The sequence below is a fragment of the Ochotona princeps genome, chromosome 16 (genome assembly GCF_030435755.1).
Source record: "Ochotona princeps isolate mOchPri1 chromosome 16, mOchPri1.hap1, whole genome shotgun sequence".
Classification (NCBI taxonomy): domain Eukaryota; kingdom Metazoa; phylum Chordata; class Mammalia; order Lagomorpha; family Ochotonidae; genus Ochotona; species Ochotona princeps.
In genome coordinates this window covers 8,987,592-9,015,233 of record NC_080847.1, presented here as the reverse complement: position 1 = coordinate 9,015,233, position 27,642 = coordinate 8,987,592, and the positions used below count along the sequence as shown (strand labels likewise).

The following is a 27,642-nucleotide window of genomic DNA, read 5'->3' as shown; positions in this document are numbered from 1 at the left end:
GTGTGTGTGTGTGTGCCCACACGAGAGACCTACAAACTTCAGGAGCCGGCCGGTCCACCACAGAGCATTTTCCTTCCCAGCCCCACAGCACAAGGGCCACTCTTCTCAGCTTGCGCAAGACACGTCCCCAGGGGCAAGAGAAAATAAAGTAATGGAGTAGAAGCCAAAACACTTCCTGTGCTTCGCTTTCCATGAAGGGTGCACCTGCTGGGTCTCCAGCTCCCGCAGGGCACAAAGCCAAGCCACGCTGTTGCGGAGAAAGAAACGTGGTGTTTGGGGCCTCAGTCCCTTCCTACCACAGGACAGATGAACCCCTGGGCACCGACCAGTTTCACCTCTGCGCCTCACACCTGTCTCCCAGTCCTTGGCCAGCGCGGCGCTGGGGCCCTGCACTAGGGCTGGGGATGCGCAGCGGTGGACGAGGCCCAGCTGAAGCTGCTCGGGCCGCGCGGCAGCACCAGGTCCAGGGCGAGGTCGCGCTGCTCCTCCTCAGAGAACACGGTCCGGTAGCCCAGCAGTTGCAGGGCACCGGCGCACAGCTCCTGCACGCGGCGGATCTTGGTGAAGGGCAGTGCGTGGCGCCAGGCCTGCGAGACGTTGAGCGCGTCCCTGGAGCTGGTTTTGAAGGCCTCGCGACGCGCGCCGGGCCCCGAGCCGTGCGTGATGTTGTGGATCCAGGCCTCGAGCTGTGGCGTGAGATTCAGGCCCGTGAAGGCGTAGAGCGCGCGGATCTCGGCCAGAGGCTCCCGCGCCAGGTCCTCATAGCGCACTAGGCGGTAGCGGCCGCGCAGGAAGGGCGGCGGTTTGTGCATGGCGGCCTCGGCGATGCGCACGTGGCTGCGGCACACCTCGCGCACCACGCGCAGGCCCGGGTCGGCCTCCACCCATGTGCCATTGGTGCCTAGTACGATGCCATTGTCACGCGCTAGTGCCTTGGCCGTCTGCTCGCGGGAGCGCAGCACGGCGCGCGGATCGCGCACCAAGTGCACAATGCGCAGGTTGAGTGCGGGGTCGTTGAGCAGTGGGTAGAGCACTTGCAGGTTGAAAAAGCGCACCTCCTTGAGCACCACGTGGCTGTAGGAGCGGCAGGCCTCACTCACCAGGTTAAAGGGCCGCCGCGCACACAGTGGCTTGCACACTGCCTCGCTGCTGATGGCTCCGCGCGGGAAGGCATCGCAGGCAGGCGGTGAGCACAGCGCGCGGCTCACCGCCCACTGGAAGAGGTCTGACAGGTTGCGGCGCCATGGCAGGTAGGCATCAAAGACGTCCATGTCGCACAGGAAGACAGAGCGCACCAGGTCGCGCACGGCCATGTGCAGCACTGGTGCGCTGCCTTGTGACAGGGCGGCCCACACGTGCCACGCGGGCTCCATCAGGTAGAAGACGTCCGGGTGCTGGCTGAAGAGCTGACCCACGAAAGACGAGCCCGAGCGCCACGAGGACAACACCAGCACATGCACGCGCTCCTCATCACCGCCACCCGCAGGTGACCTTGATCCCGGCCGCGAGACCAGAAAGAGCAGGAGGAAAGTCTGAGCCAGCAGCAGCGCCATCACTGCAGTACTGGACACGCGCGGTAGCCACATGCCGCCGCCGGCCAGCTGGAGACCTGCAGAGGAGAACGCGGTGGTTAGCGGCAGGGACCAGCACAGGGCAGGACCACCAAAACGGCGACGAGGTCTCCTAAGATGGCGACAGCCTCAGGCGGGTGTGACGTTAACACAGAAGCCCGTGGCCTCTGTGGGAGATGAAGCTGTTCAGCTACCTCCCTAATCCTGACAGTATCTGCACTTGATCTTTGCCAGAAAGCAGAGAAGGATGGCTACTGGCACTCTCTGAAGCTGCTAGCAGAATTCCACCTTTCGTTTAAAGGATCTTCGGGTGCTACTCTCAGCTACACAGCTTGATGGGTGATTTGAAGAATGTGGGAGTTAACACCAGGTTCCCTCTGGCTGGATCTTGGCTTTTGCCACTTGCTGGCTTATGACCTTGGACCAAGCATAAGAAACAAACAAACAAAAAAACCCTCTTTGTGACTCAGTTTGTGTGTCTGTGAAATGGGAAGAAACCTGGCCCGTTGACTCACAGAACTGGGGAGCATGGGATCACCCAAATACCTGAGGACTTGCCCCCTCTCCGTAGTATGCTTCTGCATTGTGCGGTTGCTTGATTAAATTATTATGCAGCTTTATTTATTTGAAAGATTTTCCACCCATTGGTTTCTTTCCCAGATGCCCACAACAGCCAGAATTGGATCAGGCAGAAGCCGGAGCTGAGAGTTCAGTCCAGGCCTCCCATTTGGCAGCAGGGTCCCCAGAACTAGAGCCATCACCTGTCGTGTCCCAGGATGCACGCTAATAGCAAATGGAGGTGCGGGACTTGGACTCGGGCATTCTGAAACACAGTGTCGGTGTCCCCAGTGGTATCTGAAACCCCTGTGCTAAATGCCCTCTCTTGTATGATTAAAAAAAAAAAGATGTGACTTTTGCTTTAAAAATAAACAGGAGCCAGTGTTGAGGCATAGTGGGAAAAGCCTTATGGATCCCACAATGACAGCATCACACAATGACATGGTTCATGTTCCAGCTGTTTCACTTCCATTCCAGCTCCTTGCTCACACGTTTGAGAAAGCAGCGGAAGATGGTAAAATGCTAGGGGCTCCTGCAACTGTGTGGAAGATCCAGAGAAAGCTTCTGACTCCTGGTTTTCACCAGGTCCAACACTGGCTATTGTGGCCATCTGGGAGGTAAACCCGCAGATCAAAGATCCTTTCTCTCTCCCTCTCTGTAATTCTTTTCTTCTGTTCCTTTTTTTTTTTTTTTTTTAAGATTTATTTACTTTTATTGGAAAGGCAGATATACAGAGAGGAAGATCTTCGGTCTGCTGATTCACTCCCCAAGCAGCCGCAACGGCTGGAGCTGTGCTGATCCGAAGCCAGGAGTCAGGAACTTCTTCTTCCAGGTCTCCCACGTGGGTGCAGGGTCCCAAGGTCTTGGGCCTTCCTCAACTGCTTTCCCAGGCCACAACCAGGGAGCTAGATAGGAAGTAGAGCGGTCAGGATTAGAACCAGTTCTGAGCCCAGGCTCAGGTGTTTACCTGTGTTCCAGGAAAGCCTCAGTCTTCCGACATGACTCACATATGACAGGAAGTACTGTGTGAGCTGGTTATGAGAACTCAAGAACAGGGAAAGAGCCTGAAACGGGAGCAGTCCAGATCTGGACCGGGAGCTGCTGATAAGAAGTCGAGACTTCAGAGTTGATCCTGGCACATGCAAAGCGAAGGCTTTAGTCAGTAGGCTACTGTGCTGGGCCCCCTCTCTGTAATTCTTTCAAAATAAATATATAAATCTTAAAACCAAAGGGGTGTGTATTTGGTGGAACAGTGGAGGTGTTACTTGGATCCTGGATTCCATAACTCCGTGCCTGGTTTCAGTCCTGGCCTCTACACTCCTGATCCACCTGCCTGGTAATCACACCCTGAGAGGCAGCAGATGTGGCCCAAGTGCTTGAGTCCCTGCCACTTATGTGGGATACCCAGCTGGAGTTCTGAGCCTTTAGCTTCGGTCTGGCTCAGCCCTGGCTGTTGTGGACATTTTGGGAGTGAGCCAACAGGTGGCAGTCTCTATCTCTCTCTATTGCTTTCTCTGTCTTTGTCTCAAATAAAGTCAAAGTAAATACAAATTTTTAAAAAGACAAAGCAATCAACTGTGTCATGGGTTGAGCAGGACTTGTTTTCCCAAAACTTAGGCAGCTGTTTAGAAGCTCTGGAGTCTTAAGGGTAAGGATGGCCAGATCAAGGGCAAATGCTTAATCTAGCAACGGTGCCCGTGAGGCAGGGCTGAAGAAGGGTCTGTGGGTTGTTGGCACTGTGTCCTCAGAGGGAAGCTCCTGAGAGAAGCTGGTGTTTTTGAGCTCAGGGGCAGCCCAGGTGCTCTGCCCCTCCTGCTTGCCCCTGTAACTGCCCACCATAAGCAGCTGCTGCCAGGTGCCAGACCACGGGGCCTCCTGAACCTGTCACTTCACACCATGAAATGCCATCCAACTTTCTCCCCAGGGGAACACTTCCCAGGGATTTCAGTGAAGGTGATGGAAAGCACACAGATTCTGGGAGGGGCATGCAGAAGGCTGATTGGACTCTGGAGAGCCAGGATCCTCCTGGGCCTGGGGGAGCATGCAAGAGACCAGAGAAGGGGAGGGTGCAATATGGGACCACAGGAATGCGCAGGAGCAAAGGTCTTAAGAATGTTGCATTTGTCTTGTAGCAGGGAAAGAACACAGTCCAACTCCCATGCCTGAGGCTGCCCCCACCCCTAGTTCCCTGCTCTACGCACCTGCTGTTCCTACAATGACTTCAAGGCTGCATAACTTTTGGCAGGGAGGGGTCTAGTTTCCTCCTCGCTCTTCTGCATGTCCGACTAGCTAACCTGCTGGCTCCAGAGCTGCCCCCAAGATCCCACACCCGGTTCTAAGGGAGTTGGGAGATGGCCAGAGGCCCCAACTCCTTGCTGTGCACCTGTTCTCAATACTCATTAGGTGGGTGGTGGGTGGTGAGCTCCCTCTGATGACAGGGTGCTAAGGAGGATGGCAGCTGGTACTTGCAGATGCAAATGAACCAAGTGCTATGTGCTTTCTGTACCCTCTGCGATTGAACAAAGCCTTTCTGGGGCTTCTGTGCGTTCTGCCTTTTCAGTAAAGGACTTGAAGCTTGGAGAGACAGCGGAGCAGCCGGAACACAGTGGCTCCAAGCTCCTGGCACCTGTGCTCATGGGGGTCCCTGGCACCCCTAAGCATGTGCTGTAGGGCACAGCTGTCCCAGCCAGCTGGGCCTTCCTGTGGGTGGTAAGGGTTCTGAGCCCAGGCTCAGGTGTTTACCTGTGTTCCAGGAAAGCCTCAGTCTTCCGACATGACTCACATATGACAGGAAGTACTGTGTGAGCTGGTTATGAGAACTCAAGAACAGGGAAAGAGCCTGAAACGGGAGCAGTCCAGATCTGGACCGGGAGCTGCTGATAAGAAGTCGAGACTTCAGAGTTGAGCAGGCAGTGCATTATGCACCTTTATCTTCATGAAGGGACTTTATCTTCCCAACATCCCCAGGTCACGGGTCCCCCAGATGCTTCAGCGGAAGCGAAGCAGCTCAGAGACAGTGCAAACCAGAGCAGGAGTTTAAACCAAAGGGCTGGACTCCCTGGGTAGGGTTCTGGGACAGGTCCCATGGCTATGCCTTTGACCAGTAAAGGCGTCTCCCCTCCTCTCCCCTAGAGTTCTTTCTCCTTTGGGTTCCTTTTGGAGGTACATGTGAATTGCCTGTGGCAAAGGAAGTTCACCCAGGTCACACCAAGACACGCCCCTATGAGCAGTGAGTTTCAGCTACTTCTAACCAAGAGCTCTGATTGGATAATGGGCACTTTCTGGGTAGAACTGGGAGGGAGCATAGACAAAAACATCAGAGGGCTTGGTTGTGCTGTGAATGGGCGAGGGTGTAATTTGCATTCATTGTGTTCAGTGAGTGAAAAGTCAACCAACTATCTACTTGTGAGATCTGTGCTCTTTTCTGATGTGTGTTATAATTTCAATAGGAGGAATCCTGGGGGCCGAGGAGTGAGTATATGGCCCAGAGATCAAAACACCTGTGTCCCATATCCTGTACCCCAGTATGTGGGTTCAGGTCCCAACTTCAATTTGCAGTTCCAGCTTCCGGCTAATGCCAGTCCAGTGGCTGCCATTCAAATGGGGGACCAGGACGAAGTTTTTGTCGTTTGACTTTGGGCTGACCATGTCTGAGCTGTTACAGGCATTTGGGGAGTAAACGAGTGGGTGGGAGTACCTCTCTGCTGTTTTCTTTAAAGATTTATTCATTTTTATTTGATAGGTAGAGGAGAGACAAAAGACAGAGGTCTACCATTTGCTGTTTCATTCCCCAAATGGCTGCAATGGTTGTAACCGAGCCAAACTGAAGCTGGGAGTCAGAAGCTTCCTCCAGGTCTCCCACAGAGGTGCAGCGTCCCAAGGACTTGGGCCATCCTCCACTGCTTTCCCAGGCAATAAGTAGGGAGCTGATAGGAAGTGGAATAGCTGGTACACAAACCAGTATCCATACAGTATGCCAGTACTGTAGGTGGAGGATTAATGTGCTACGCCACCACGTCTGCTCCATTTCTCTCTCTCTCTTTCTCTTTTTATGGGAAAGACAGACACACATAGAGGAGGAGAGATAGAGAGGAAGATCCATTCACGGATTCACTCCCCAAGTGGCCGCGATGGCCAGAGCTGAGTCGATCTGAAGCCAGAAACTAGGAGTTTCTTCCATTTCTCCCACGCAGGTGCAAGGTCTCAAGGCTTTGGGCTGTCCTCAACTGCTTTTCCAGCCCACAAGCAGGAAGCTGGATGGGAAGTGGGGCTGCCAGAATTAGAACCAGCGCCCATATGGAATCCCGGTGTGTGCAAGGTGAGGACTTTAGCCACTAGGCTACTTTGCCAGACCCCTCTCTCACGCTCTTAAATAACCAAAACAAAACAAACAAAATGCAGTGAAACACAGTGCTTCCATTTTTTTAGCTAAAAAAAAGAACAAGATTGAATAGGACAATAAATATTATATCAAGAAATTTCCTGAAGATTAAATGAGGAGATGACATTAGGAAATATTAGCTCAAGGCTGGCATTTGCACAGTGGTTAGGATACCACTCGGATGTCCCATGTCATATCACAGAGCCTAGCTTGAACCTTGGTTCCACTTCAATTCCAGTTTCCTGTTAATGCTGCCCCCAGGAGGCAGGAGGTGTTGGCTCTCATCCTTGGGTTCTGGTCACCCATGTAGCTGGACTAAGGTTGACCTGGTTCAACCTTGGGTATTTATAGGCATTTAGGGGGAGTGAATCAGCAGATGGGAGATCTCTCTCTGTCTCTGTCTCTCTCTGTCTCTTTCTCTGCCTGTTTTGGTCTCTGCCTTTGAAATAAAAATAAATAACTGAAGTCAGACACTCAGTGATCAAATCCAAAAGTGAGTAACCTCTTTTATTGCCTACTTTTTTTCTTCTGAGCACCTGAGAGTGACAGTCTTTGGGACATCCTGACCACATCCTGCATCTTGGCCTGAGAGCTTCAGGAAGGAGGGATTGTTTGGCCTGATTGGCAGGTGGGAAAAGCAAGGCCCAGGGCAAGAGCTGGTTTGCCAGAGCAGGGGTGGAGCTGCAGCTCCAAAACCCTGTCCTCCGGGCCGCACCCGCTGCCAGCCAGCTCAGCTCTGCTGGCCCTGACTTGGCAGCTCCTCGGTCACCAGCCCGCCGCAGCCCTTGGCAGTGAAATGTAATAAGCAGCCGGGATCCTAGGCTCTGATTTCTTTGTTTGGTGTCAGCTGGAGGCCATCTGTGTTCAGAAATCCTGGCCAGGCAGGAGGGCCCCGTGTGCACACCAGGTCTGATGGATTCCAGCATGAGAAGAGGAGAGGAAAGCAAGGCAAGAAGAGTGAGCCGGTGTGGGGGGAAACCAGCAAGGAGGGAGGGAAGGAGCAGGAGGAGGGCTTATGGTAGGTCACCAACAAGGAGTCCCAGAGGATACCACACATTGTGGGGTCCTATATGCCAAGTCCTCCTCTTCCCCGTTCTGATTTGATCCTCACCACAAGCGCAGGAGGAGCCAAGGACCACCTTGTTTTAATAGACAAGGAGATGGAGACTTACAAAGATAAAGGGACTCACTTCAGGGGTCCACCAAGCAGGTGTGTCTGGGTTGGAACCAGCAGTCTAACTTTAGAGCTTCCAACTCTATAGCATTAAGTGGAAAGATAAGTAACACAACTGGACACAAACACAATGTGGGATACTGTACTAACTGTGCTAATCACAGACACCTACAGATGGGACAAACTAGTTGTAAGTCATATGTGGAAAACAACTTATGTCCTGAATATGTCAAGAGCTCCTACAATTCAACAACAGCAGAGGCCTAGCGTGGTAACCTAGTGGCTAAAATCCTCACTTTGCACTAACTGAGATCCCTTATGGGTACCAGTTCTAATCCTGGCAGCCCCGCTTCTCATCCAGCTCCCTGCTTGTGGCCTGGGAAAAGCAGTCAAGAACAGGCCCAAGCATTGGGACCCTGCACCCGCGTGGGAGACTTATAGGAAGCTCCTGGCTCCTGGCTTAGGATTGGCTCAGCTCTGGCTGTTGCGGAATGAATCAGTGGATAGAAGATCTTCCTCTCTGTCTTTCCTCCTCTCTGTATATCTACTTTTTCAATAAAAACAAATAGATCTTAGAAAAAAAAAAAAAAAACAACACCTCAACAACAGCCAACTATACACATTTTTTTTCCCAAAAAGGACAAAAGACTTGAGAAGAGATTGTTCCAAAGAGAACAAATTCCCAATAGTACAGGACAGTACTTTAGCAGTTTCTATTCATGAAGGAAATGAAAACCAAAGTCACAGCAACATAGTATTTCCCATCCACTAGGAAGACTGCAATAAAAATATTAGGAAAGGGGTCAACACAGTGGTATAGCTGGGTAATCCTCCACCTGTAGTGCCAGCATCTCACATGCTTTCAAATTCATGTCCCAGCTGCTTCACTTCCCATCCAGCTCTCTGCTTATGGCCTGGGAAAGCAGAAGAGGATGGCCTAAGTACTCAGTCCACTGAACCCACATGGGAGACCCAGAAGAAACTCTTGGCTCCTAGCTTTGGAATGGCTTGGCTCTGGCCATTGTGGCCACTTGGGGAGAGAATTAGCAGATGGAAGATCTCTCTCTGTCTGTCTCTCCTTCAATCTCTGTAAAATCTGTCATTCAATAAAAACAAATAAATCTTTTTAAAAGATAGGAAATTAAAAATTGAAAACAAGTACTAGTGAGAAAGAGAAATTGGAACCATTATACACAGCTGGTAAGAATGCAAAATGGGCAGTTGCCATGGAAAGCAGTTTGGCATTTTCCTAAAAGGCTCAGCAGGACAGACCATGCAATATGACAATTTCATGGTCAGGTATACATCCAAGAACACTGAAAATGTACCTCCACACAAACATTTGTTCACAATTCTCAGCCCTTTTAATCTCAAAAGTCACCAACAAATAAGAACGTTCTAAATACCTATCAACTTGGGATAAATGACTCAACACAACAGAGTATCTCCTTACAGTAGAGTGTTTTGCAACAACAAGAAGGAATGAAGTAATATATATCCAAGGCTTAAAACAAATGGGGTTAGCATTGGGGCGTAGCAAGTTTAACCACCGGCTGCAACACTGGCATTCTATATGGACATGAGTTTGACACCTGGCTGCTCCAGCTCCCTGCTAATGTGCCTGAGAAAGCAGCAGAAGGGAGGATGGCCCAAGTCCTTGGGCCCCTGCACTCATATGGGGACACCTGGAAGAAGCACCAGGCTGCCAGCTTCTGCCTTGCACAGCCTGTTGGTTGCAGCCATTTGGGAAGTGAATTAGTGGGTGAAAGATGGGTCTCCTTCTCTTTCCAATTACAAGACCAGTGCTCTAATCCCTGAGCTATAGGGCCCCTTCTTCTCTTTCCAATTAAAAAAAAAAGGTTCAAGATAGATCACCTTATGGCGACTGACCTAAGCCACTGAAGCGTACATCTTTAAATGTATGAACTTATGGCTGTTATTAAAAACATAAGAATGCACGTGGAGACAGAAGAAATGACACACACTGGTGTCAGGTGCCAGGTCATTTTTTCCTAAGCACTTTGCTGAATTTTCCAGACGGTCTACCATGGACTTGGATTACTATGATCATTACAAAATCAGTTAGTGGGTAAAATGAACTGTGCGTGGAGTAGGTCTTCCATCATTTTTCACTACAGGGAGACAAGCGCCTGCAAATCTACTTCCCAGTAGAGCTACATAGCCAGTGGGCCAGAGAAGCCAAGGGCAGGGGCCAGTTAGCCTGGGGCCCTGGCCACATTGGCAGTCAGTCTGCCAGTTGTGTGGCAGCCATAGCCCAGATGTGGCCCACAGGAAACACATGTGCCTTCGAGAAGTCACTGGGAAATGAACTCATATTAGTCTGGCAAAGACGCCTCAGGAACTCCCCGGCTCAGGCACACTGCTGGTATTTCAGAGCAGGTGGGCAGCTTATGGAGGCTTCAACTGTGTCCTTCAGGTCTCAAGTGTTAGCCATGCCCACTATGTACTTTGCTCAGCACCCAGTTTGGTTTCTGTCCTAGGATGGGAGCCGGAGGCCTGCAGAGTGCTAGCTGTCCAAGGTCTTCTTGCCAGCAACACAACACACACACACACACACACACACACACACACACACACACACACAGTAAGAAACAGGGATTACGCATTTCACACATTTTCCCAAGGTATCATATGCATTGACAGGACCCTTTTACTACAGGGAGAATCTAGAATGCTCTCTGGCTTATTTGCTTTCTTCAGTAATTTTAAGTAAATGATTTAATTCAAAGATTCATTTATTTTAATTGGAAAGGCAGATTTACAGAGAAGCAGATGCAGAGAGAAGGATCTTCCATCCACTGATATATTCCCCAAATGACTACAATGGCTAGAACTAAGTCAATCTGAAGCCAGGAACCAGAAGCTTCCTGTGGGTCTCCCACATAGGTGCAGGGTCCCAAGGCTTTGAACCACACTTTACTGCTTTCCCAGGCCACAAGCAGGGAGCTGGATGGGAAGTGGAGCTGCCGGGATACGAACTGGTATCCATATGGGATGTCTATACTTAGAGGTGGAGGATTAGCTGGTTGAGCCAATGTGCCAGCCCCTATTTTAATTATTTTTTTAAAAGATGTGCAGCATGTCATACTCATTTATACCTCAATGGAGCTTTTTTAAAATTTATTTTTATTATCTTTATTGTAAAGTCAGATATACAGAGGGGAGGAAAGACAGGAAGATCTTCCATCTGTTGATTCACTCCCAAAGTGGCCACAATGGCCAGAGCTGCACTGATCCAAAGCCAGGAGCCAGGAGCCTCCTCCAGGTCTCCCACTCAGGTGCAGGGTCCCAATGCTTTGGGCTGTCTTCTACTGGTTTCCTAGGCCACAAGCAGGGAGCTGGATGGGAAGTGGGGCTGCTGGGATTAGAACCGGTGTCATATGGGATCCCATGCATGCAAGGTAAGGATCTTAGCTGCTAAGCTGTGGTGCTACAGGAGTCCCTATTTTAATTATTTTTAACAAATAATTTTACCAGTCAATGACATTTTAAAAAAAGAAAAGGAAAGGAATATTAAACAAGAAAACAACCCAACAATATTTAGGCGGTGCAAGGCAATGTTTGGCTTCTGATTAGAACCAACCCTCTGCAGGAAGTTATCCTAGAGGTAACTAGAGAAATTTCCAGACGGAGTGGTTCTCGGGGATGTTGAGAAATTTATTGCTAACACTGCTATCACCACCCAGAAAATGCTTGCTCTGCACTTCTCTCTTGCCGGGAGGCCAGAAGCCGAACCTCTGGTTGTCTCCCTGCAGACCACAGCAGGTGTGGAGCCTACTGTTGGGTTAAAGGAGGCCTGGGCGGTGCTGGCCTCCTCGCCCCTCGACCACCCTTCCTCTGTGGGGAGGAGCGGTCTGCAAGCCCACTTTCCAGCTGACTTGTGTCTGCTTCAGAGCAAGAACCCCGCCTGGTCCCCTACTGGGTGAGCTTAGCAGTTTCTCAACCTTTGTCCCTGTATGTTGTTCTTTACAGTGTAGGGAACCAATATAATCCAACTCCATGATTTGAAAGCTGAAAAAATTACTATGTATTGCCAGGAATCTTAGAACAATCTGGCACACTGGGCCCAGCGCGATAACGTACGGTTTAAGTCCTCACCTTGAATGCGCCAGGATCCCATACGTTTGCCGGTTCTAATCCAGCTCCCTGTTTGTGGCCTGAGAAATCAGTCGAGGATGGCCCAAAGCCTTGGGACCCTGCACCTGAGTGGGAGACCTGGAAGAAGCTCCTGGCTCCTGGTTTCGGATTAGCTCAGTTCCAGCCATTGCGACCACTTAGGGTGTGACCCATTGACGGAAGACCTTCCTCTCTCTGCTCCTCTCTATATATCTGCCTTTCCAATAAAAATAAATAAAAGAAAAAAAGGGACAATCTGGCATACAACACACTTCGTTCAAGAAACTTCTAAGTCTCGGTCATTATGCTCTATAACTCCAAGGAAGGTCTTTTCACTGGGGAAACCCAAAGACAATAGCCCTGCCAGGTGCAGGTGGGATTCCAGGACCCGACAACCAAAGGCGGCAAGGACAGCCAGAGATGGCACAGGTGCACACCCAACAGGAGCACTCAGGATCATGGTGAGAAGCCTCGTTCGGGTTCAAGAATTGTGCCTACTTCCAGGGCTGTGTGTGTGACTTGACTCACTCTTCCCCCCACCCCTCTCAGATGAGGCTCCAAGAGCAGCCGTGTCACAGCCTAGATGGCAGCACAGCCAGGAACTCAGCGGCTCCAGCGTTGCTAGCTCCATACCGATCCACTCATTCACTCCTGCTTCAGGTCAACCAAGTCCTCAGGCCTCAGCTTTCCTTAAGTCTCTGGCGTGTCTCCCCCTCCGAGGTGCAGGAGGGAAGCAAAAAGGGAGCCAACACTGGCTGTGCATCGATTTGGAGGTGCACAGGGGTCTTTTACTGTTGCCCAAGGTCAAACAGCCAGAAAAGGGGAAGGGGCCACAAGACCCAAATTCATCCATATCTGGTCCCCAATTCCCTCACGAGGCTACTGTTCTTCCACAATGGCGTGGAGAAAGCCCAGGGCCCTGCGTTCTGCGAGAAAAGATGTCTCTTAGCTGGGACCTGTGCATGCACCTCTGCCGCCCCAGGGCTGTCTCCAACCCAGTTACCGGGACCCCTGATTCCCAGGGTTCCTTGTCGTCTGCAGGACAGCAACTCTTGCTGCTCCCCGCCCGCCCCAAGCCCAGCCCAAGCCCACCGAAGCGTCGGGGGCACGCGTGACTAATGGCTGCGCCAACGTACCCCGGAGCTTAGCGTCTCTACCGGGACCTGCCTGGCACGGCGGCGTTTGGTGAAGCGTCCTAGGCGTCGATCTCTAAGTTCCACTTCACGGCCAGCTCCTCTTCTGGAGTCGGTGGGGGCTGTACTGCTCCCTAGGGTCCCTGGGACACCCGGTGACTCGGGAGAGGAGCCTGTCAGAGGTGCGGGCGTGAGTCCAAGGGTCCCGAGGTTTTTTGGAGGCGCCCGGACTACCACTGCAGAATGGACCTGGAAAGCGCACAGCAGTCCCAGTAAGAAAGAGTCGTTTGAAAGGGCTGGAAGGGCTGCTGAAGCGAAGAGAGAGGGACCCTTCCAACCAGGTGCAGGCAGTTCCTCTTCTGCGCCAAACTCTGCGTCCAGCGCCCAGCGCCCAGCGCTCCGTTCTATCTGCCCGTTCGCTGCCTTGCCCAGCGCTCGTCCACCCGGGGCGCACACAATGAGCGGCTTTCAGACGTGGCTGCGGTCCCCGGGCGGGCCAGTGTGAGCCGGGGCGGGCGGATAGGAGGACGGAGCCGGTTGCCCCCACCCAGCCCGCTATCCTCTCCACTCCCGAGCGAGGGGCCACGCCTCGATGGGAGGGGCGGCGGGGGCCCAGGGCGCGCTCCAGGAGCTGGAGTACGGTGGGCTGGGCTGCAGGGCGCAAGCCGCTTGGCCGCTTGGGTGTCCCAGAGAACTTGTGGAGTCACCTCATATATTGACCAAAAAAGAACGTTTTCTCCCCATCCAGTCCTCAGAATGAGAAGGCTTCTGGGAGGACAAAAGGCCCCTTGTGGAGGATGGAATCTTAAGCTCGGGAGCATCCTCCCTGAAGCCAAGTGTCCTGGAATCCAAATTGCCTTCCAAGTTCCCCGGCCTCAGCCCTAAGTTCATACCCAGACACCTTGGTGCAGGGAGTCCTGCGCAGAGGGACCCAGAGACCAAGCCAGCAGCTTTCCGGATCTGGGCTTAACAGCTGTCCTCTCCTGTCCCCTCCCTGTTCTAGCCTCAAACCAAAGACACACGCAGCCTTGATGGCAGATCCGGATAAACATAGGATACATTTCAGCAAATAAAACGTTCCCTCTCCCCCTAACAAATAACAGGGCAGAGTCCAGTCATGTAAGAAGGATAACGCCTTCTGAGGTCTTGTAATCCATGGTGGGATCTAAAACAGGAAGTCCACACTGCTGGGAGTATCAGTGCTGGGTTTCCTGCATGTGGCTAGGCTGGATGGATTACCTCGGGTAACCATGGTCATGGCTTGTTTTCTGACTTTGTAATTTCTTTCTAGGATCTATCTTACGAAAATAAAACTAGCCACAAGCATCTGTACACAAGGTTCGGACAGAGTTGCTTAAGATAACAAGAAGGACACAAAAATTAAAAAGATGCATGCCAGAATGCCAACCACCGTGTTTTCCCGGCAAGCGAGTTATGGACAGTTGTTTCCTGTAAGAGCTTATTGTTTGTATAATTTACACATTTCCCCCGAACCCCAGTCAGACACTGAAGATAAACAGAGAGTTGCTATAGGAAGCTTACTAGGGGCCTCACCTGACTGGGCAACGCGGGGGATCTGTCCCACCCCACCTCTGAACAACCTCCAACCATGACTCCGTCTCGCTCTGGAGTGCTGTTGAGACAACCCTGCTCTCACCTGTCTGCCTCCTGCCACCGAGGCCCCCAACATCCAATCTGTAAACAATTTCCTATTCGCCAGACACAGTTGTAATTTTCCAGCCTGTGGCTTTCACTTGCCATGTGAATTCCACCAAAAAACTCACACTTACTCGGGGTTGGACTGGGGGATGTGTGCCAAAGAGCCAACAAAAGCTCCAAGGTCTCTGGGCAGAGCCTTGGCAAAGCAAGTCAGCCGGTGAGTAACCGAGAAAAGGGTGCGCAACCCCAGCCCTCCCAAGCCAGCCTTCGACCCCAAAACACCACGTGCAGCCTTCCTTCTGAAAAACTTTAATTAAAAACGTATAAATGATTATGAATCTTTTATACAAAAGTTGCATTAAAACAATTCAACAAAACACAGAGCAATGTCTATACACATCTTTTACTGTCTCTCCACATTTTATTATGCTTCTGTGATTTAAGCCAGAAATCATTTTCATTCAAATCAAGAAAAACAATTTTTTGAGGCATACTAACAGTTGCAAATATTAAAAGAAAAGGAAAGAGCAGCCAATATGAGGGCATTTTTCTGCTTGAATACTTCAAAACAGCTGTTAGTCAGCTTTGGAAATGAGAACTGAAGCGCCAAGGTAAACTGAGGCACATGGCGAGCCCGTTCCTGGGTGGGCATGGAGTCCAGAGCCCAGGGAGGCGTGTCCTTCCAGCGCTGTGACCTGCAGATGCACTCATCCTTTGGGGAGACCCCACTGGGACTGAGCAATCTTCGTTGGACAGTAGAGACCGAGGGAACCCTGAGTGCCAGCCCTATCTCTTAGCCCAGCCCTGCACCTAATCTAGCTGGACTGCTCGTCCTTCTGCTCACAGCCAGGCTGGACTGTGCCGCAGAGGCTGGCACCTTCCTCACCTCTTCACTGCTCCTGTGGCCTCCCCCTGGGGGCTGCCTGCTAGGATGAGCCGCCCACCGGCTCTTTCGTCAAGGGAAACACAAGGATCTGGGCTTTGCGCTAGCTCTCCAAATAAACCCTGCCGTTGTCAGGCTGCGGGAGCCAAGACCAACAAGGGCTCCTCTGTCACCCGTGTCCTTTGCAGGAAGGGGGAAGGGCAGTCAGTGAGGAGGAGTGGCGAGTGTCCAGGCTGCTGGGTGCAGGCCAGGGAAAAAGAACCTGTTGTTAGGAGCCTTAGCCTCCCCTCACTAGCCAAGGGGTCTGTGAATGGATTAGCACAGCTGACTTCAGCCTGCTGCTCCAGGGGGACAGAGGGCAGTGGGCAGGGCCAGCAGCCACAGCCAGGCTGGTGGGGATGAAGGCCACTCAGCTGAGCCCGAGACACACGGCTGTCTGTGAGCCTGGGGGCAGGTGGACGGCCCTGGTGTCCTTAGGTTACCCACTCTCCCGTGTAAGTTTGGACCCAACCCCTCCTTTCTCGGGCTAAAGGCCTCTATTCTGGAAATCAAAACTCTGAATGGGAACTATAGATGCCCAGGACAGGACTGTGCTATGGACGTGCATTTGTGACAAGAGAGCACTGAAAAAAAAGGAAAGAAAGAAAGAAAGAAAGACAGACTTACAACAGATGGAAAAATGCTTAGTGTATAGAGGAAGTCTGCTTGATGAGAGGTGGGTCTCTCTCCAAGTTGTCCAAACTGATTACAACTTTTCTTCTGAAATTTCAGTATAAGGCAAAACAAACAAAAAGGAGAACAAGACTGACAGCCTCAGGCAGCCTCGGCACCCCACACCCAGTGGGCCCTGGAGATTCTGCAGCTGCTCACTAGACGGGACATCTGGGTGGAGCAGAATGGGCAGGAGCTGTCCTGTGTCCAGGGGCAGCAGTATACATGCCCTCCAGTGTGCCTGTGGTCCCATCCTGCTCAATGCGGGCCACCGGGAACTGGGCCTAAGACAGGTGCTCCTTGCATACATCCATCCGGGGTGTGGCTGTGATGGGAATTGTGGTCACCACCTGATTTTGAAACACAAATATCTTGATTCTCTCAAACACCCACAGGAAGACAAGCAGGATGCTGACATACTGGACCCAGGCGAACTTGATCATCTCCCAGAAGCCCGGCTGGTAGGTACGGAGGGTTAAGGAATGGCAGAGGACAAACCAGAGAGAGAAGTTACATGGAGGTCCAGGCCTGGCAGGAAATAGCAGGAATGTTTCAAATGCCCTTAAGATCAAAGAGATTATCACTGCTTATTAAGCCACCAATGTGAGTGATACTGACCTCGGGGAGCTGCTCAGATACCCACAGGAAATGAAGCTGCCTTCCTGTACAAACAGCAGATGGGCATCTGTGTGTGCTGCGATGCCAGCCCCCGGTTCCCACATCTGTCCCAGTTGGGACAACTGAGCGACTCTTCCTTCACTTTTTGGAATCTGTGCACCCCCGGCTCTCCCACAGAAAGGATATGAAATGACCTCCACCGGGTACCGGATGACAGCGTTGATCACAAAGGGAGCTTCAGCGGCCCTGCCCACCAGCCAGATGGGGTGGGGGTCAATTAGGACGGTAGTAACTGAAAACACAGTCATCAGTCATTCACCCAGGAGGGCCCTCCAACAGGAATGGGGAGGGCCTGAAATATTCCTCCAAATCTGTACTCCAGAACTCACACAACAGATGCTAAGGCAAAGAGACCTGGTGTGGGTGAGGAGGCTCCCACGTTATTTGCCAAAACACTTCTGTTAAAGCCATGGCCTAAACACAGACACAAGCCTTGTACAGTGGCTGAGGAGTACCAGCATCCGTTAGAACTCCCCAGCAGTGTGGGGGGAATACTTATACACCACAGCCAAATAAATAAATGGGAAATGTGGATCCCACAAGGTTTCCATATCATAATAGTTAAATCCATGTAAATACACATTTTGTGAGGACTCACAAATGCTTAGAGTGAAAAGAATGAGGGGCTTGTAGGCCAATGTGTGATTTTTTTTTTCTTTCAGTTTTGTCTTAACACTTTCTTTCTTACTGGAATAATGCTACTGTGCTAACTAAACTTAGGAGGATATACCAGAAGTGTAACCCTTTCGTGTGGGAAATGTCTGAGTGTGTGTCCCACAGTGTTTGGTTGCCAAGGAACAGGTCAGACGCCCCTGGAGACAACCGTGGGCCCCCCAGCAGCCTGTGACTTTGCCCTCATAAGCAATGACCGCACCCCTCCAGTCAGCACCTTGGGGATCCAGGTTCCCCCGGAACTGCTGGTGTGGACTGATGCCCTTCAGTTCCTGTTACAGGTGTGGTCTGAGGAACAAATCACTTAGGTTTATTATAGGGATAATTTTTTTTAAAATGGAACCCCCATGCCCAGCAGTAGGGATCAAGGTCTGACAAGGCCATTAGCAGGTTGAAATCCCATTTGTGTTCGTAGCTCCCACCAGCCTGCACAGTGCTGGGGCAGGACTGGAAGCTGGCTTCCCCCAGACTCACCATTCCTTTCCTGGTAGGCAGCCACAATGCGGGTAAGGTCATAGTCACGGGCAAAAGGGCTGGTGCCATTGATCACAGACACCTGGGGCACAGTGGGAGGAAGTGGGGTGAGCCCTTGGGGAAGAAGAGCTTCCCCCTCTCCCTCTACTCGCCTGCCCCTTCCCCCCAACCCCGGAGGGCTGATTCTGGAGACCCCCTTCTTATTCTTGGTGGCCTATTTTTTTTTCAATAATTTTTTTTCAAGGATAAATAATTTATAACAATTTAAGTCCACTTACTCTTAGTACTTCCTGATGTCAGAATCCACTGTTCACAGGTTTTAGAACCACTTACAAATTTCGCTTTCTGGAGGACATTTAGCCTAATGGTTAAGACTCTGGCTAATGTAGTCACGGCCCATGGAAGTGCCTGGATTAAACAGCAGGCGGCAGCTCCTAACTTCAGCAGCCTGAGGATGCAGGCCCTGGGAGGCAGTAGGGATAGTTCCAACAACTGGGCTCCTGTCACCCACCCAGAGACCTGGCTGGGGTGCCCAGGTCCTAGCTATGGCCCCTTTGGCCTTGGTGGGCCTTTGGGAACTGAGCTAGCAGACAAGAGCTGTTTATGTCAGGCTCTCAAGGAAATTAAAAAAGAGAAAAAGAGAGAGAAAGAAAATAAAAGCAACATGTCACTGGCCATTACAGCATAACCAAGTTTATGCCAGGTAAACTGGATTTCTGGTCACTATAGCTATAATCATTGTGAATAAGGGCACAAGAACATAAGATATGAACTTAACCTGGCACTTGGTATCTGAAGGTTTATATATCAGATTATACTGTGCCTGGTGCAGTAGCCTAGTGGCTAAAGTCCTTGCATTGCACACCCAGGATCCCACGTGGGTGCTGGTTTGTATTCCGTCTGCTCCACTTCTCATCCAGCTTCCTGCTTGTGGCCTGGGAAAGCAGTCAAGGATTGCCAAGCACCCACGTGGGAGACACAGAAGAAGCTCCTGTCTTTGGCTCAGCTCCGTTCCGGCCTTTGTGGCCACTTGGGGAGTGAACCAGTAGATGGAAGACATTTGTCTCTCCTCTCTCTGTAAATCTGACTTTCCAATAAAAATAAATAAATCTTAAAAAAAATTATACTGGTGGGAAAAATAATAGAAGATAACAATAATTTCCTGCTTCTAGGGACTATATGCATTTTTATCTGTTTCCATCTCCATATTAAAAAGAGCCAAAAGAAAGCATTCAGAGATGAGAAAGGAAACAGGCAAATAGGGTCCATTTCAGAAAAACTAAAGGAGTATTTCTTCCATCTCTCTTTAAAGAACTTTATAAGTAGTAGCATATATAAGGTTTTTAAAAAAGTTTGCAGAAAACATATATTATAAAGACACTATGTATGCATTTCAAAATGTGTTTTGTACCAAAAAAAAAAAACCACTTCTCTTTTAATTCTATTTTCTATGACCTTTCTGAAGGCCCCAGGTAGGAACAAAGCAGCTGGCCACCAGGAGGAGGCATCCTTACGTTGTATCGGATATCAAGGCCCCCGTAGCTCAGCGGCTGCCTCTGCTGCAGTCTGAGGTCTCCGTTCACATATAACTGGGACCCAGGCAAGGCGAAGGACGACTGTAGGAATGCCAGGCTCTGCATCACGAAGGTCGACATCCTCTGAAATCAGAACGAGACACACCACCTACTGCCACCAGGTCGGAAGGGCTCCGCCTCCAAGGTCACCCATGGTGGCCCACCTGCCTACATTAGCCACGTAGGACGCACGCTGCCCCAATCCTCCTTTCTAATAGCGCCTGTAGATGAACACCACTCCAAACCAGGGAAACACTTATTTGCCTCTGTTAAATCACCCACGTCATCCAGACAAAAAGCCTTCTGCAGAGTTCTGGACTACATAGAAAGGCAAAATAGAGAGGAGGGGGCCCCGCCCCTGGGACCAACTCACGTGCAATTGGTAGGAGAAAGTCAGGATGAGCTGTACCCCGAGAACATGCTCCGTGGGCTGCAGGGGAAGCTCCAGGCTGAAGTGCAGCATGTCCATCTTCCCATCCTGGTTTCGGTCTTCTTCTCTCGTCTAGGAAACCCGAAGTGGGCCAGTGGCCTGGTCCTTACTAAGCCTGGGAAGCAGCCACATCACTGTGGTACAAGCACAGTGGACCTGCTGTCCTGCTGAACATAGGCGTCAGCCCCTCGCCCGGAGAAACAAAGGCCGATAAGCAGGTGTCAGTGGATCAGTACCGGGAAGGAGAGGCACAATGGGCTCACTTGTGCTGCTAAGATGCTCAGGGGCGAGACCTGAACAGGCACCCGGAGTGGCAATCCCAGCAGCATTCATCTCTGCTCATCATCTCATTTTTTTCTTGTTTCATTATACCTGTGGGTTGGTTTTTTTTCCCCATTTTTATAAATATGTCTGAATTTGTATGGAACACCTAAGTATAACATCAAAACCAACTCCTACTTCTCCAGAAATCCTGCTTCCTTCTTTTCTTTTTTTCTTCCCAGTGAGCAAAGCATGGCAATGGGAGAAGAGGAGCACCAGGATGGGAAAGAAGTCAACCTCCTAGAGTACAGAGAAAAAAAAAGGCAAAAACAAAGACTACAAACACCACTACTCCTAATTGCGTTATGTTTCCCAAACAAGCAGCAGGAAACCAGCAAGCACCCGGCCATTCATGTTAGACTTGCCAGCTGGGAGCATTGTGCAGTGTCCATCAATATAATGAAAAAGGAGCTATAAAATCAGCAAGACATGAACACCCCAGACATTTTATGAATTCTGGACATCAGGAAAGAAACAGGGATCTAAGGAGGCAAAAAGACACGTTCGGGCTCAGTTGATGGAAATCGCTCTCCAGGCACACCTCCTGGACTTGCCAGATAGTGACCCCCCAACTGTGTGCTGCGCGGTGATCACAGCTGACACTCCTTGGTTCAGCTCTGCATTAGGTTCCCATGACTGGTCCTTGCTCCCCATGGGTCTCCAGGAGGAGCCCACGAAGACATCCCGCCCTCCCCTCTTAGCCCCCATGTACCCAATTCACTGCGTTTTCCAGCACTGCCATCCGGAGAGGAAAGGAGTTTTGTTCTTCAGGCTAACAAGGTCCCTGGAGATGAGTAGGTTTCAGAACCTGTCAGTCTTTACTTTCCTGCTGGCTAATACTGTCCTGATCCCAGGCCCTGTGAGCTCCCATTCCTCACTCGTCCTTTTCCACCAGCCTGGCAGGTGTAAGGGAGTGGCTCCACTGTGTGGATCACCACATTGCCCAAGCTCTGTGTAGCAGGGATGCTGAGCAGAATGGACAAGGGGCCGCAGTATCTGCCTGGGACTCTCCTTCAGTTGGCATCTGGGAAGCCTCGGAAGGCAACGTGGGGTTAACTCTCCATAACAGCTGTGCTGTTGGAGCTACAGGGTTGGACTGGAAGAGAGGAGATGCAGAAGAGGAGAGCAGTCAGGAGAAAGATGTGCAAGAAACCTAGACTCCACAACAGAGTGTGTCAAAGAGAAACCTGGTTCATTAGATAAATGGCAATAAATGGCAAGTCTAGGGAAAGCCAAGCAAGTACTATCCCCATTGGAGAAATGAGAAAACCAAGGCAGAGGAAGCTGCAAGGTTATCAAGAGGCACAATGAAATAAAGACATAATTAGAGATTTTGTTTTAAATTTCAAACCTGATCCTCCTTTTCTGGATTAATATGTCTAGGCTTGAAAAAAATAAGGAGGAACATACTGGAAAGTATATTTTTCTTATTTCAAAAAGGCATTGTCCTCAGTGTAACTCTATATAACTATTTGCACACTTCCACTGTAAGTCCAAGCGCTTTCTGGGGACTCCAACACACCAGGCACTGTTTAAGGCACTGGGAATATAACAGTAAACAAGGCAGCTAGTCTCCATCTCAATGGACCCTACAATCCCAGCCTGGACAATGTGAGATAAATCACTAAACAAATACCTGACAGTCTCAGGTAGTGACACGGACCATAAAGAAAAATGGAGCGGGCTGTTAGAGAATCATGAAGGTAGAATTGAACAGAAAAGTGTACACGTAGCATTCAGGACGGCCTGACAGGAGTGGGGTGATGGTAGCATCTGGGGGAGGGGTGCCTGGCTCTCCCGTGATGGGAGTGCACCTGAGGCCAGGGTGACTGCGCAGTGAGTCAGCAGGGAAACCGGAGTGGGCCAGGAGTGGACCCAGAAAGCAGAAATGGCCTAGTGATGTGACGCCTCACCAAGCCAGATGCTAGTCCCCAGAGGGCTGGCAAAGGGGAGCTTCATACTTCTGGCCTCCCCTGGATCTCTGGTGAAACCAATGATTTAATTCCACTTTAAAGGCAGCTGCATATGTGCCACATCCATAAAGGCAGGTACTCCAAGAGGCACAGATTCTAGGTCACAATCTAAAAGCCAACAGGTGTGTTCTGCTAAGAGGATCCACACCTCACTCTGACACCTCAGTTTTAGGAGAAACTTGTACGTCTGGGGATAATTTTTAGGCCCACTGACCATCACCCATAAGCCTCTGTGTGACCCAAGGCAGCTGTCGGCAGTACTACCACCTGTGCTGGTTAGACAGGCTGAGGCAGGGTAGTGAGCCCAAAGACAGAAGTGAGACTAGGAGTTTGAGTGCGCTCCTTCTAAAACAGCTTACGAGAATCCTGGTTTCAGAGACTGCTGGTGACTGAAGCATAGAATGTTCAGACATTGTTTGAAATCAGTGCCAATGTGCCAGCCCAAAGAGTGCACTTCAGCCCTGTTCTGCCAGATGGAAAAAGTTACTCTAATCAGCAGTAAGGGACAGGTGCCTGTTGTCGTGGTTAAGGTGGGCCTTGAGAGAGGGTACTGTGACACAGGGCTTATTGATATATGGAGTGGAGGGGGGAGGGATAATTAGTAACTTAACTGTTAGAGTTAGTTAATTAGTAACTGACATGCAGAGTTAGCAAATGCAAAGGCCGCTGCCAGGCTAGGGCAAGAGAAGAAAGGCAAGAGCCTGGGTGTACTAGATCCTACAGAGGCGTGGAGGAGAAACCTTAGGATGCTAATATAAAAATTAAAAAGAAAAAAACAAATAAACCTTAGGATGCTAACACTAGGACTTCTATAAAGAATTGCTATCAGCTGTTGCCCGAAAGGAGCACACCAAAAGGGAACCTGCGAGGCTGCAGGCAAGACAAGAGCCTTACTTCTTCTTTTAAAGAGTTGTTTATTTTTATTGGAAAGTCAGATATACAAGGAGGAGGAGAGACAGAGAGGAAGATCTCCTGTCCGATGATTCACTCCCCAAGTGACTGCAACAGCCAGTGCTGTGCTGATCCGAAGCCAGGAGGCAGGAACTCCCTCCAGGTCTCCCACGTGAGTGTAGGGTCCCAAGGCTTTGGGCCGTCCTCAACTGCTTTCCCAGGCCACGAGCAGGGAGCTGGATGGGAAGCGGGGCTTTAGCCTGGCCCAGCTCTTGCGATTGATGGCATTGGGGGAGTAACTCAGAAGATGGAAGGTCTCTCTGCCTTTCATATATACATGCATACATATATCTATTTATTTTATTTGAAAGAGTTATGGGGGTGAGGGGAGAGACAGATCATCCATCTGTTGGGTCACTCCCCAAATGGTTGCCATGGCCATAACTGAGTTGGTCCAAAACTGAGAATCAGAAGCTTCCTCTGGGTCTCCCACGCGGGTACAGGGGCCCAAGGCTTTGGACCATCCTACATTGTTTTTCTTTTTTTTTTTTTTTTTTTAAGATTTTATTATTATTGGAAGGCCGAATATACAGAGAGGAGGAGAGACAGAGAGGAAGATCTTCCATCCGATGTTTCACTCCCCAAGTGAGCCGCAACGGGCCGGTATGCGCCGATCCGAAGCCGGGAACCAGGAACCTCTTCCGGGTCTCCCACGCGGGTGCAGGGTCCCAAAGCTTTGGGCCGTCCTCTCCTGCTTTCCCAGGCCACAAGCAGGGAGCTGGATGGGAAGTGGAGCTGCCGGGATTAGAACCGGCGCCCATATGGGATCCCGGGGCTTTCAAGGCGAGGACTTTAGCCGCTAGGCCACGCCGCCGGGCCCAATCCTACATTGTTTTTCAAGCCACAGGCACGGAGCTGGGTCTAAAGTGGAACAGTTGGGACTCAAACCAGACCCATATGGCCACTGTGCTGGCCCCAGTAACTGGAGTTTTAGAAGTTGGGACTGGAGTGGTGTTGGTGGTACAGTGGTTTAAGCTGCTGCTTGGGGTATTTATATCCCACAATGGGATGCCAGAGTTTGAGCCTGAGGCGCTCCACTTCTGACCCAGCTCCCTGCTAAGGCATCCTGGGCCATCTTCTACTGCTCTCCCAGGTGCATTAGTAGGGAGCTGAACAGGAAGCAGAACAGCCAGGAGTCCATATGGGATGTTGACATCACAAACATTCATTTAACTGACTACCACACTGACAGCTCAACTTTATATACTTCTCTGTTTATAAGTTTTATTAAATTTGTTTTGGGGGCCTGGCAGCGTGGCCTAGCAGCTGAAGTTCTCGCCTTGAACGTGCCAGGATCCCATATGGGCGCCAGTTCTAATCCTGGCAGCTCCACTTCCCATCCAGCTCCCTGCTTGTGGCCTGGGAAAGCAGTGGAGAACAGCCCAAAGCCTTGCGACCTTGCACCCACGTGGGAGACCCAGAAAGAAGTTCCTGACTCCTGGCTCTGGATCGGCACAGTACCGGACGTTGTGGCCACTTGGGGAGTGAGTCATTGGATGGAAGATCTTCCTCTCTCTCTTCCTCCTTGTATATCTGCCTTTCCAATAAAAAAAAAATAAATAAATAAATAAATAAATAAATAAAAATTTGTTTTTGTCTTACACAGACACTTTCTAAACGTTTCCTTTAAAGACAGTTATTAATGGGGCTGGTTGGTGCCATGGCATAGCTCTTAAAGCTGCTGCTTGCAGTGCTAACATCCCATATGGGCACTTGTTCAAGTCCAGGCTGCTTCACTTCCCATCCAGCTCCCTGCTAATGTACCTGAGAAAGTACTGGAGGATGACTCTGTACCACCTGCAGGAAAGCTCCTGGCTCCTGGCTTCAGAAGGCTGGGCTTCAGACATCGTGGCCATGTGGGGAGTGAGCCAGTGAATGGTAGGTAAATCTCTCTCTCCCTCTCTGTAACTCTCAAAAACAAAACAAAACAAAAAACAATACAAAACTGTGTAGCACCTCCTGGTGGATGCTGACTCTCTTGCATTTCAATGCCGCCTGGGCACCAGCACCAATCTCAGGACCCTAACACAGTAAAAAAAGGCACCCTATCTTGTAATTGTGATAACTATGGCCCTAATATCTTTTAGGTTACTGTTGAGGCTTTTCCTGCTACTGTATGGATTACTTCTTTTTTTTTTTTCTGCATCTCATGATTCCAGACCATTCTCTAGGCAAGGACTAAACCAGCAAGGAAACAAATCATTAACTGAGAAAGATGATGTGTAATGAGATAATATAGGGCTTCTAGACAATCACCTAGGATGAAGGGACAAAAAACAAAAGCCAAAAACCCTAAGGAAAACAGGTTTGGGTTTTGTTTTACTAACAGTGTAAAAATTTTCCAGTATTAAAGAAACTTGATGGTGTAGGCATCATAAAAACTAAGTCAGCTTTTGCTTCATTTTCAAATTGGTAAAACATCAGATGTAGGGAGCATTCTGAAGGAAGTTGCTGGCTCTGGGTTACAGAAGAAAGAGGCTGAAGGGAAACGGACCAAGACAGCCAACCAGTTATGTTGAAGAGCCAGTAAGAAGAATGAGTGAAACCTAACAATACAGCCTTGTTTTCATGATTATCAGAGACCCACACAACCAGAGCATATGGCATAGAGGAATATAAATATGTGAAGAAAAAAAACCTGGGTTAGGGTTTGGCATGTCAGCCTAACGGCTAAAGTTCTCGCCTTGCATGCACCAGGATTTCACGTGGGCGCCGTTTCTAGTCCTGGTAGTCCCAATTCCCATCCAGCTCCCTGCTTTTGAACTGGGAAAGCAGTGCAGGATGGCCCAAGGCCTTGGGACCCTGCACCTGTGCGGGACACCTGGAAGAAGCTCCTGGCTCCTGGCTTTGGATTGGCTAAGTACTGGCCGTTGCAGCCACTTGGAGAGTGAACCCACAGATGGAAGATCTTCCTCTCTGTCTCTTCTCCTCTGTGTAGGTCTGACTTTCCAATGAACATAAGTAAAGCTTAATTTTTTTTTAAACCAGGGCCCAGCGTGGTGGCCTCGTGGCTAAAGTCCTTGCCTTGCAAGCACCAGGATTCCACATGGGCACCAGTTCTAATCCCATCCAGCTCCACTTCCCATCCAGCTCCCTGCTTGTGGCCTAGGAAAGCAGTCGAGGACAGCCCAAAGCCTTGAGTTCCTGTACCCGCACTCATGTGGGAGATCCAGAAGTTCCTGGCTCCTGGCTTCAGATTGGTTCAGTTCTGGCCATTGTGGCCACTTGGCGAGTCAATCATTGGACGGAGGATCTTTCTGTCTGTTCTCTCTGTATTTCTGACTTTGCAACAAAAAATAAATAAATTTGGAAGGGAGGGAAGGGGAGGGAGAGAGAGAGAGAGAGAGAGAAAGAGAGAGAGATTGAGAGAGAGAGAAAGTGTCAACTTCACCCGGGACAGCAGCAAGATGGAGTAGCATCTGAGACCAGCCTGGAGGAGGCAAACTCTGCCAGGGCACCTGCTGGACGGCCCCAGGTGTGGGGGCGTCCACAGGTTAATAATGCTGCCAGAATGCCTGCCTTTTCCGCTGCTACCAGCGACACGGTGGGATTATGAACACTCGGGACACTCAGCCTGCAAAGCTCCTAGAGGACTTCGACAAGGTGACATGGGAGGAGGCAGGGGGGCTCTTCCTGGATCAGCATACAGCGTGGCTAGCTCGCCGGTATCATAGTTATCTGGGACAAGCCAAATCAAATCACAGATCCACTCCTTAGGAACTCAATCGCGCGCCCTCAGGCCAAGGACCTGTGAAAGGATTTGCGTGGGCTCCTCGCGCCCAGGACCGGGGAACCACTAAGCCAGGGCCAGGGAACCACGCACCGAGACCAGCGGGACGCGCAAGTGATCCCCTTGCAGCCGGTTGAAGGCGGGAAACGTGCTCCACGCGAGGAACCCATCGTGCTCGGGTCCCAGCAGGGCCACGAGTAGAACCTGGTGCTGGAAGCGCACCGTCGGCTGCTCCTCGTAGCTGCTCCGCTTCAGCCAAAACCCTGCGAGGAAAGAGATGGGAGTTATACGGAGGGCGGGGGTGTGCAGGCTGGGGTCGCACGCTCCAGCAGGCCAGGCTCACCGTGGCTCCGGAAGGCGACCAGCAGCGGCGGAACGTAGGTGAGCGTGGCGGTCAGCAGCAGAAAGAGCGCGGCCTTGGAGCAGAGCCCCGCGCGGTAGCCGCGCTCGACCGGGTGCGAGAAGAGGTGGTAGAGCGCCATCAACACCCGACACCCTCGAGCGAACCGAGAGGAGGCTACCAAGTTTGGCTGCTCCTGGCTGCCATCGCCTTGGTCTCCACGGCAACCGGCGCCGGAAGAGAACCAATGGCAAGGACGCCGAGGCTCTGGGAGGGGTGGGGCTAACGCGGA

General features: G+C 50.8%; 2 protein-coding genes across 5 annotated transcripts; both read right to left on the bottom strand.

Moving 5' to 3' along the window:
• On the bottom strand, window positions 1–13,070 carry CHST6 (carbohydrate sulfotransferase 6). 2 transcript variants are annotated; one of them, XM_058674672.1, is made up of 2 exons: window positions 12,958–13,070; window positions 1–1,609 (listed from the first exon to the last, which is right to left on the bottom strand). In XM_058674672.1, the coding sequence occupies exon 2, from the start codon at window positions 1,584–1,586 to the stop codon at window positions 393–395; it is 1,194 nt and encodes a 397-aa protein (XP_058530655.1). In that variant the 5' UTR covers window positions 1,587–1,609; window positions 12,958–13,070; the 3' UTR covers window positions 1–392. The 2 variants fall into 2 exon arrangements, with proteins under 2 accessions (XP_058530655.1, XP_004584255.2); XM_004584198.2 differs by having other exon boundaries at window positions 12,914–13,007.
• Window positions 12,957–27,642, bottom strand: TMEM231 (transmembrane protein 231). 3 transcript variants are annotated; one of them, XM_058674673.1, is made up of 7 exons: window positions 27,354–27,640; window positions 27,104–27,273; window positions 19,979–20,107; window positions 19,546–19,689; window positions 18,032–18,113; window positions 17,013–17,117; window positions 16,189–16,673 (listed from the first exon to the last, which is right to left on the bottom strand). In XM_058674673.1, exons 1-7 carry the CDS (start codon window positions 27,490–27,492, stop codon window positions 16,492–16,494), a joined length of 951 nt encoding a protein of 316 aa, XP_058530656.1. In that variant the 5' UTR covers window positions 27,493–27,640; the 3' UTR covers window positions 16,189–16,491. The 3 variants fall into 3 exon arrangements, with proteins under 3 accessions (XP_058530657.1, XP_058530656.1, XP_004584096.2); XM_058674674.1 differs by lacking the exons at window positions 16,189–16,673; window positions 17,013–17,117 and adding an exon at window positions 12,957–13,203 and having other exon boundaries at window positions 27,354–27,641; XM_004584039.2 differs by lacking the exon at window positions 16,189–16,673 and having other exon boundaries at window positions 16,708–17,117; window positions 27,354–27,642.

Bases quoted from the DNA above. Each gene is read 5' to 3' on its own strand.
- TMEM231 (XM_004584039.2), bottom strand. From the start codon at position 27,492: ATGGCGCTCTACCACCTCTTCTCGCACCCGGTCGAGCGCGGCTACCGC. The intron at 20,108-27,103 runs GTGCGTGGTTCC...CGGGTTTCCTAG, and splicing joins TGCGCGTCCCGCTGGTCTCG to ACGAGAGAAGAAGACCGAAA. The intron at 17,118-18,031 runs GTGAGTCTGGGG...CTGTGTTTTCAG, and splicing joins TGCCTACCAGGAAAGGAATG to TTACTACCGTCCTAATTGAC.
- CHST6 (XM_058674672.1), bottom strand. From the start codon at position 1,586: ATGTGGCTACCGCGCGTGTCCAGTACTGCAGTGATGGCGCTGCTGCTG.